The sequence below is a fragment of the Triticum urartu genome, chromosome 1A (assembly GCF_056163025.1).
Source record: "Triticum urartu cultivar PI428250 chromosome 1A, HENAU_Tu73, whole genome shotgun sequence".
Lineage (NCBI taxonomy): Eukaryota > Viridiplantae > Streptophyta > Magnoliopsida > Poales > Poaceae > Triticum > Triticum urartu.
Window position 1 is genome coordinate 24,289,745 of NC_141873.1, and position 9,039 is coordinate 24,298,783.

At 44.1% G+C, this 9,039-nt stretch overlaps 1 protein-coding gene across 1 annotated transcript; it reads left to right on the forward strand.

Moving 5' to 3' along the window:
• The first annotated feature begins 489 nt into the window (after positions 1-489).
• LOC125542846 (putative protein phosphatase 2C 46) lies at positions 490-3,327 on the forward strand. The gene is made up of 4 exons (XM_048706099.2): positions 490-2,033; positions 2,145-2,258; positions 2,512-2,776; positions 2,915-3,327. Exons 1-4 carry the CDS (start codon positions 732-734, stop codon positions 3,028-3,030), a joined length of 1,797 nt encoding a protein of 598 aa, XP_048562056.1. The 5' UTR covers positions 490-731; the 3' UTR covers positions 3,031-3,327.
• The last annotated feature ends 5,712 nt before the right edge of the window (positions 3,328-9,039 follow it).

A 9,039-nucleotide genomic window follows, 5' to 3' on the forward strand; every position in this document is an offset into this window, starting at 1 on the left:
CTTGTTGCGAGTCCAGCGGCAGATTTCAATGATGATGAGCTCAACACAACATTATTGTACTTGCTTCCGTTTTTCCTATGGAGATGATTTTGTTCGACTGCGACACATTGTATCTCCCACGACAAGTTGTGGTAGATAACAAGGCTGTTGCGCGGCTCGTGGCAGACAATGACCTCAACATGATAGCCCGTTCTTTTTTCCGATTCGCTCGACCGCGATGCCCGGAATCTTTCACGATGATAAGTCATGGTGGTGTATTTTTCCTTGGACAACAAATTTGTGAAGATAGTTATACTCCCTCCGTCTCATAATATAAGAACATTTTTGACACTAGTATAGTGTTAAAAACGTTCTTATATTTTGGGAGAGAGGAAGTAACTTATAAGTTAAGATTGAGAGGATGGAGGAGAAGTGACGTGTAGCCGTGTGGGTCTTGATGCAGATGGCCACCCTGAGGTACCACCGGCACCATATCATACTCCATGAATCCTCATGCAAAGTCAACTTGGCCGAGGAAGGAAGGAAACAAATGGGAAGAAACAGATAGATAGATCCTGGTCAACTCCTTAAACAACAACGTTCCAAAGTAGCGCCAATGTCAACTCTACCCGTCTCGCCCTCCCCTTCTCGGATATGTCGCCCATTTGTCTCGGCCCCGATGCGCATCCAGATCCGGCGACACGCCGATACGCCGCCGCTTCCTCCACCTCCACCCCGGCTTCGTCACTTTCATGGGCAACCGCGCGGCGAGGCTGGCCACGCCCTGCTTCGCGTCGGGGGGCCGGTCGACGGTGGACGCGTCCGCCGCGGCCCGCGCGGTCGCGGCCGGCGGGGATGGTGGTGGTGACTGCGTCGGCCAGATTCTGAGCTTTGACGGCTATGATGCGTTCGACGGCGCCACCATCCACGGCGTGCTGCTCCCGTCCAACCAGTCCACCATCGGGACCGCCGCCTCCTCCTCCTCCAACTCCTTCTCCAACCAGCTGTCGCTCTCGGCGTCCTCCTCCTGCGACAGCTCCAGCTCCTTCTCCTTCCGCACGCTCCAGCCGGGCCTCTTCTCGGGGAGCCTGGACTACTGCGCGTCGCCGTCGTCGTCGTCGTCCGGGCCGAACTCGGGCGTTCTGTCGGCGGCGGCGTCGCGGCGGGGCGCGCGCACTGAAGAGGAGATCATGGCGGACCTCTACGCCACGCGGCGCCGGCGCCGGTGCCAGCTCGAGGAGGCCGCGTCCGGGAGCCCGCTCCTCGACCGCCTCCGCCGCGCCATTGCGTCGGTGCTGCGCGTCGGCAGGCCGCCCAAGAAGCAGCAGCGCGACGAGCCCGCGGTCGTGACCACGGTGGCCAGCAACGGCGGCGGCGGCGCGATCAGGAGCAACGGCGAGAACGGACACGCGGCGGAGGACAAGGTGCAGTGGGCGCGCGGCAAGGCAGGGGAGGACAGGGTGCACGTCGTCGTGTCGGAGGAGCGCGGCTGGATGTTCGTCGGCATCTACGACGGCTTCAACGGTCCGGACGCCACCGACTACCTCGTCGCCAACCTCTACGCCTCCGTCTGCCGCGAGCTCCCCACCGACGATGATCCTCTGCCCGACGACGCCGGACGCGAGCAGCGGCGGCTGTCTTCGTCGTGCAACGGCAGAAATAGCGCCGACCTCCGGCAGCGGGGGCGGCACGGCGCGGTGCTGGACGCGCTGGCGCGCGCGCTGCGGCGCACGGAGGAGGGCTACTTCGCGGAGGCGGAGGCGCGCGCGGCCGAGTGCCCGGAGCTGGCCATGATGGGGTCCTGCGTGCTGGTGCTGCTCATGAAGGGCGCCGACGTCTACTCCATGAACGTCGGCGACAGCCGCGCCGTGCTCGCGCACCGGGCCGAGCCCGACCTCACCAGCGTCATCATGCCGCCACGGCACCGGCGCCAGCACAGCGCCGACGGCCACGGCCACGTCACGGAGGAGATCAGGCGGCAGTTCGACGAGTGCGACATGACGGAGCTCGTCGCGCTCCAGCTCACCATGGAGCACAGCACCACCGCCTACAAGGTGATCCACCGGTCAACTGCCATGTTCCATGATCGAACACCCTCTTCTGTAACATATACTATGATCGTTTGTTAATTATAAATTGATGTTAATTTCCATTGATGGATGCAGGAGGTGAAAAGGATAAGGAGTGAGCACCTTGATGATCCTGCCTGCATAGTCAATGGCAGAGTGAAGGGCTCCTTGAAGGTCACAAGAGCATTTGGAGCTGGCTACCTAAAAGAGGTTTGTCTGTCTGTCAAATGTCAAGTAGTATCAAAATATAAGACATTTTTTGATACTATCATAGTGAATGGCAGATCATGTCTTATATTTTTTTTGACACTATCATAGTACCAATTAAAGTTCATGCACATATGTATGTAACCAAATAAAGTTCATGTGATGTAAGGATAACTAGGTAGAATCATCAGTTTGAACTACCAATTAATTTTTCTTTTAGAAACCGTTACTAACATGGGGAAGTTCGATGTTGCAGCCGAGGTGGAACAAGGCTCTCTTGGAAGTTTTTCGGGTGGACTATGTTGGCGTCTTGCCTTACATTACTTGCAAGCCGTTCCTCCGACACCACTGCCTCGGGCCGCGGGACAAGTTTCTTATCCTCGCCTCGGACGGGCTCTACGAGTACTTCACCAACGAGGAGGTGGTGGGGCACGTGGAGGCGTTCACCTCCAGGTTCCCCGATGAGGATCCTGCCAAGTACCTCAGCCACGAGATCCTCCTCCGCGCCGCCAGGCAAGCTGGTGAGCATGCAACATTCCACTTACCTAGCTGTATTTTATGTTAATTAGATATGGAGACATGCTTTTTTAGCCGTTTTGGAAAGATTTTTTTTATACTTGTGAAAAAGTCATATGATTTTTATTTTTGTTATGATGAAGGAATGGGGTTCCATGAGTTGCTCGAGGTAAGACAAGGGGATCGACGACAGTACCATGACGATGTCTCCATCATCATCATCTCATTGGAAGGGAAGATATGGAGATCTTCGGCCTGAAAATTGATCATGATCGATTACAAATCGCAATGGACTCTAGTGATAGCATACATGGTTGCCTTATGGTCTTCAAGGATTAGCCCATGAGCAGAGTAGTGCATAACAAAATTTTGTACTTAAAAGCGTTGATTTTTTTTTCTTGTTTGGATCGTGCTTTATATGATCGAACGCTTGATCTTGAGTTTATTCGGGTATAGCCGCAAGGTTTACCCATGAATGGTAAACCAATGGAGCAAGACAATAACTTTGTTTTTCGGAAACGCAGTTCGCTGCTCAATTGAAGAAATTCACGATGTCTGTGCTTGGCTCCCCCCCCCCCCCCCCCCCCGTGTCATCTAAAACAAGTGTTCATGTACAATCTATTTTGTTTGTTTTGGGAGTACCATTTTTTGTACAAGCACAACTTTGCATCAAGAGAGTGGTGGAACTATCTAATGTACACAACATGATTATCATGGCTTAAATTCTAGAGCTTAATTCTATGTTTGGTTCAGATTATTACACATGCTCATATTTCACGATTGTTTGAGAAACAACTTTTTCTAGGCCAAGTAAGTTGCACAAAGTCAAGTCACAACTTACAAAAAGTGTTCCATGGAACCTTAGGTTTAGAAGTGTGCAACTGCCGAGTTGTAATATTTTAAAATTTAAAGCAAGCATTTAGTTACCCAAGCCCTCTTAGACGAATGATCAACATTCAACATTATCAATAAAAAAATTCATACCAGACTAAAGAATATGAATACACTAATTGAACGAAGCATTTTATGGAGAAAAAAACTTACATAATTTTGTGAATAATCCCATAAGACCACAATAAGATGATTCCGCACGGTGTATCAGAATAACAACAAACTAGTTAAGTGCACCAAAGCTGGAGAAAGAACCTAAAAACTTGTCTTAGTACCTAAAACCTATCAAAGTTTGATTTTGTAGAACACCGCTAGAGAATGATCATCTGGTCAAATGAAGAAGTCTCATGGTGTCTGTGCTTGCCCTCTTTAGTTCAAGTATTTACACTCTCAAAGTAGTTGGCCTCACCCTCCTCCAGTAAAAGAAGTGTGCAATGTCTTCTATCTTCTTGCTATTTATTTTAAAAAATGCCGCTAGCGGTCTCATTAACACACGCATATACATGTTGGATGATCATTGAGAGAGTCTACAATTATTTAATTTCCCAAATTTAAAAATCCATGGTTCTAACCAATGAGAGTATAGTCAGGAGAAAAAAAATAGTGGGAGTTTGTTGACTGACAATTGGTATGCATGATCATCCCCCTTCCGCGCCTCCCTATCGTCTAAAACAAGCAGTCATGTGCAACTTATTTTGTTTGTTTTGGGAGTACAACTTTTTTTATCAAGCACATTTTTGCATGAAGAGATTGATGGAACTACATCTAATACACACAACACGATTAATGTTCCTTAAATTCTAGAGCTTAACAATATGTTTGGTTCACACTACAAAACATATCCATATTTTGCGGTTGTTCGAGAAATATTTATCTATAAGCCAATTGGGTTGCACAAAGTCAAATCAAGACTTAGACAAAGGTGTTCCACGAAACCTAAAGCGCCATACAATCACTAAATCATCCAGTTACCCAAGTCCTCCTAGATGAATGACAAACATTCAACATTGTAAACTGAAATATAAATATTTCATATCGAACTTAAGAATATAGGGTCCTTTTATGAATACACTAATGATATGAAGCATTTCATGGAAAAAACTTACATAAATTTGTGAATATACTGCCATGAAGCAACGGTAAGATGATTCCTCACATGGTGCATGCGAATAACAACAAACTAGTTAAGACCTCCAAAGCTGGAGCAAGAACCTAAAAACATGTCTTTGTATCTTATAGACCGTTCATCTCATGTGGGTCACATGGGATTTCATATTGGCATTGTTTAAATTAAACATGACATATGCAAATGTTTTCTCAAAATATGGTCATCTAAATAAACCAGACATTCAACTTGAATTAATATCATCAAATTGTCATGGATCCACTTCATTGGGGGGGGGGGGATGCTCACGACCATACATGAGTGCCCATGGCTTCTTATGGTAGTATCGAACTACATGAGAGCATCTATTGCATGGTTGTTGCATCACACATGGTGGTTTGAGATGTCTGTATAATTTTGCCGCTATTTAAGTGTGAGAAGAGAGATGAAATATGATCAAAGTTTCACAGAATAACCCATCCTTCAGACCTAAGGCCTAGAAAGTGGTAGAGCTTAACCTCTTGTAGATCCAAAATGGAACACATCACATACATAACATACTCAACTATCAGATATGAATGGGATTACTTTTTAATGTTGTTTTGTACCCACGAACATCCTAGGATTTGGAAGCATCAGGATTAAGAACCTCTGAAGACGCAAGCAAAGTCGTACGGTACCAGATAGCTGACGAGAGCATTACTAAGGCCTCCTTAGGCTCATAGGACATGAATATCATAGTAATAGGAAATATATAGGAGGTGAGATGCCATCTATCCCAAAATCAACGAATACTACATGTATCTCAAATCACATGAACACTAGTAACAGATGAATAGAAAAAACAATGTCATTTGGGGTCACATGATAGAACGTTTTCATTGAGTCCGAGTTAATGTTTTTTCCTTTGAAATACAAGGGATATGGATTAAAGGAATAAGATTCTATTCTTGCAAACCAAAGGGCTCCAAAGAAAAAAATCTACAAAACATTTCCTATTGAATTCATACAAAGTTTTCTTGCAAAAACAAAAGGAATTCATACAAAATTTATGTAAACCTAAGGAGGCCTAAGTGTATCTCCATCCCGGGATATGTTTAAACTTGTGCCTGGCAATCATAAGTTCCTATAACCAAAGGAAGTTTTCTGAGTGGACTCTGTCGAAGGCTCGCCATACATTACTTGGAAGCCATTCCTCCAACACCACTTGCAAGATGTTCCTCCAAAACTTGCATAATTTAATATACTCCCATGAAGCCACAATAAGATGATTCCGCACATGGTGCATGAGAATAACAACAAACTAGCTAAGACCTCCAAAGTAGAGCAAGAACCTAAAAACATGTCTTAGTATCTTAGAGACTGTTTATCTCATGTGGGTGACATGGAGTTTCATATTGGAATTGTTTAAATTTAACATGACAGATGCAAATGCTTTCTCAAAAATATGATCACCTAAATAAACTAGACATTGGACCTGAATTGATATAATATTTTTTTGCAATGTATCTACTTCATTGAGGGGGGGTGAGATGCTCACGGCCATACATGAATGCACATGTGCTTCTTATGGCAATATCGAACTACATAAGGGCATGCATCATATGGTTGTTGCATCACATGGTGGTGTGAGATATTAATATAATGGTGCCCCTATTTAAGCGTTAGAAGAGAGATGTAATAGGACTTTTTTTAATTTACAAAATGACCCATCCTTTGTACCTAAGGCCAAGCAAGGGGTAGAGCCCAATTGTTTGTAGATCTAAATCGGAATACATCAAACACATAACATACTCAGCTATTAGACTCGGATGAGATTACCTTTTGATGCTATTTTGGACCTAAAAACATCCTAGGATTTGGAAGCATCATGAATTATAACCACCGAAGACTCTAGTTGAACTTTGGTTAAGATGTGTTATATCCCTCATTTGGGAGAAGGACGCTATCCTCTCGAGAGAGTCTAGGGGATGTCTGTTTTGTGGTTCTTACTCGTCTGCAGATGGGAACTTTGCGGGACACAATCATGGACCTGAAAGGCCTGCTCACGGCTATACGCGACACGACATGGGTTAAAAATCTGATAGTTTACTTTAAAGCGTTAGATCGGATCTTGGAGCCCTTTTGCTTTCGGTTCTAGAATGGTCCGGTTCCAATTCCTGACCAAAACCGAACCGAACCTCTTTGAACAAAACATTTGCCAAGCTTGACTATCTTAATTTCATTTTTCATGAATCGAATGGACGCCATTAAAACTCGCTTTAAACATTTTCGAACCCATTGCTAGTTACCAAAATTAAATCATCGACCATTTTGGAAGGCGTTTAGTTTTTGCCATGAAATTAATGGGCATAAATCATTTAGCAGGATTTCCTAGCAAAATCTCAGTAGTGGTACCACCACAGTATCGACCACTCCCCTGTTTTTCGCAGTCGATTTCACGCGATCGGATCCAGCCGCCCCATGCTGCCGTCCCCCGAGAAAGGGCAATGCACGGTACCATAGAGGCTAGCAAATTACGGAAAGGTGAGAGTGCGTATGATCCATGGACTCACATTAGTCATAAAGAACTCATATACTTATTGCAAAAGTCTATTATCCCTCGAAACAAAGTACTACTACGCATGTCCCTAGAGGGATAGATTGGTAGGAAAAGACCATCGCTCGTCTCCGACCGCCACTCATAAGGAAAGCACTCAAAGAACACCCCATGCTTCAAATTTGTCACACAATGTTTACCATACGTGCATGCTACGGGACTTGACAACTTTAACACAAGTATTTCTCAATTCCAAAATTGCCCAACTAGCACGACTCTAACATTACCACCTTTATATCCCAAAATATCTATCAAGAAACATAGTATTCAATGCTCTCTATATGATAGTTTTTATCATACCCATCTTGAATGCCTATCATATTAGGACTAATTTTATAGCCAAAGAAAATTACCATGCTGTTCTAAAAGACTCTCAAAATGATATAAGTGAAGCATGAGAAATCAATAATTTCTACAAAATAAAACCACCACCGTGCTCTAAAAATATAAGTGAAGCACTAGAGCAAAATTATCTAGCCCAAAAGATATAAGTGAAGCACATAGAGTATTCTAATAAATTCCGATTCATGTGTGTCTCTCCCAAAAGGTGTGTACAACAAGGATGATTATGGTAAACTAAAAAGCAAAGACTCAAATCATACAAGACGCTCCAAGCAAAACACATATCATGTGGTGAATAAAAATATAGCCTCAAGTAAAGTTACCGATAGACGAAGACGAAAGAGAGGATGCCTTCCAGGGCATCCCCAAGCTTAGGATTTTGGTTGTCCTTGGATTTTACCTTGGGCATCCCCAAGCTTAGGCTCTTTCCACTCCTTGTTCCAAAATCCATCAAATCTTTTTCCAAAAACATGAAAACTTCACAATACAAAACTCAACAGAAAATCTCATGAGCTCCGTTAGTATGAGAAAACAAATCACCACTTAAGGTACTGTAGTGAACTCATTCTTTATTTATATTGGTGCTAAACCTACTGTATTCCAACTTCTCTATGGTTCATACCCCCGATACTAGGCATAGATTCATCAAAAATAAGCAAACAACACACGAAAAACAGAATCTATCAAAAACAGAACATTCTGTAGTAATCTGTAGGTTTCGAATACTTCTGTAACTCCAAAAATTCTACCAAATTAGGACGACCTAAATAATTTGTATAGTGGTCTACTGGAGTTGGAATCAGTATTTTATCGCTCTCTGGTTAAAAATGAAAAAATTATTCGCGTGAGCGCATACTTTCTGTTTTTTTCAGCAAGATCAAATAACATTCATCCAAGAAGATACGTTGGAGGCATATCAGCTATCAAACGTCACAACGTAACTGGGTGACTATGAAGATGCTCTACATGTGTCTCCAATGGTGTTTGTTGAGTTGGCATAGATCGAGATTAGGATTTGTCACTCCGTGTATCGGAGAGGTATCTCTGGGCCCTCTCAGTAATGCACATCACTATAAGCCTTGCAAGCAATGTGACTAATGAGTTAGTTGCGGGATGTTAAATTACGGAACGAGTAAAGAGACTTTCCGCTAACGAGATTGAACTAGGTATTGAGATACCGACGATCGAATCTCGGGCAAGTAACATATCGATGACAAAGGGAACAACATATGTTGTTATGCGCTTTGACCGATAAAAGATCTTCATAGAATATGTAGGAACCAATATGAGAATCCAGGTTCCGCTATTGGTTATTGACTGAAGATGAGTCT

Bases quoted from the DNA above. Each gene is read 5' to 3' on its own strand.
- LOC125542846 (XM_048706099.2), top strand. From the start codon at position 732: ATGGGCAACCGCGCGGCGAGGCTGGCCACGCCCTGCTTCGCGTCGGGG. The intron at 2,034-2,144 runs GTGATCCACCGG...TGATGGATGCAG, and splicing joins ACAGCACCACCGCCTACAAG to GAGGTGAAAAGGATAAGGAG. The intron at 2,777-2,914 runs GTGAGCATGCAA...GTTATGATGAAG, and splicing joins CCGCGCCGCCAGGCAAGCTG to GAATGGGGTTCCATGAGTTG.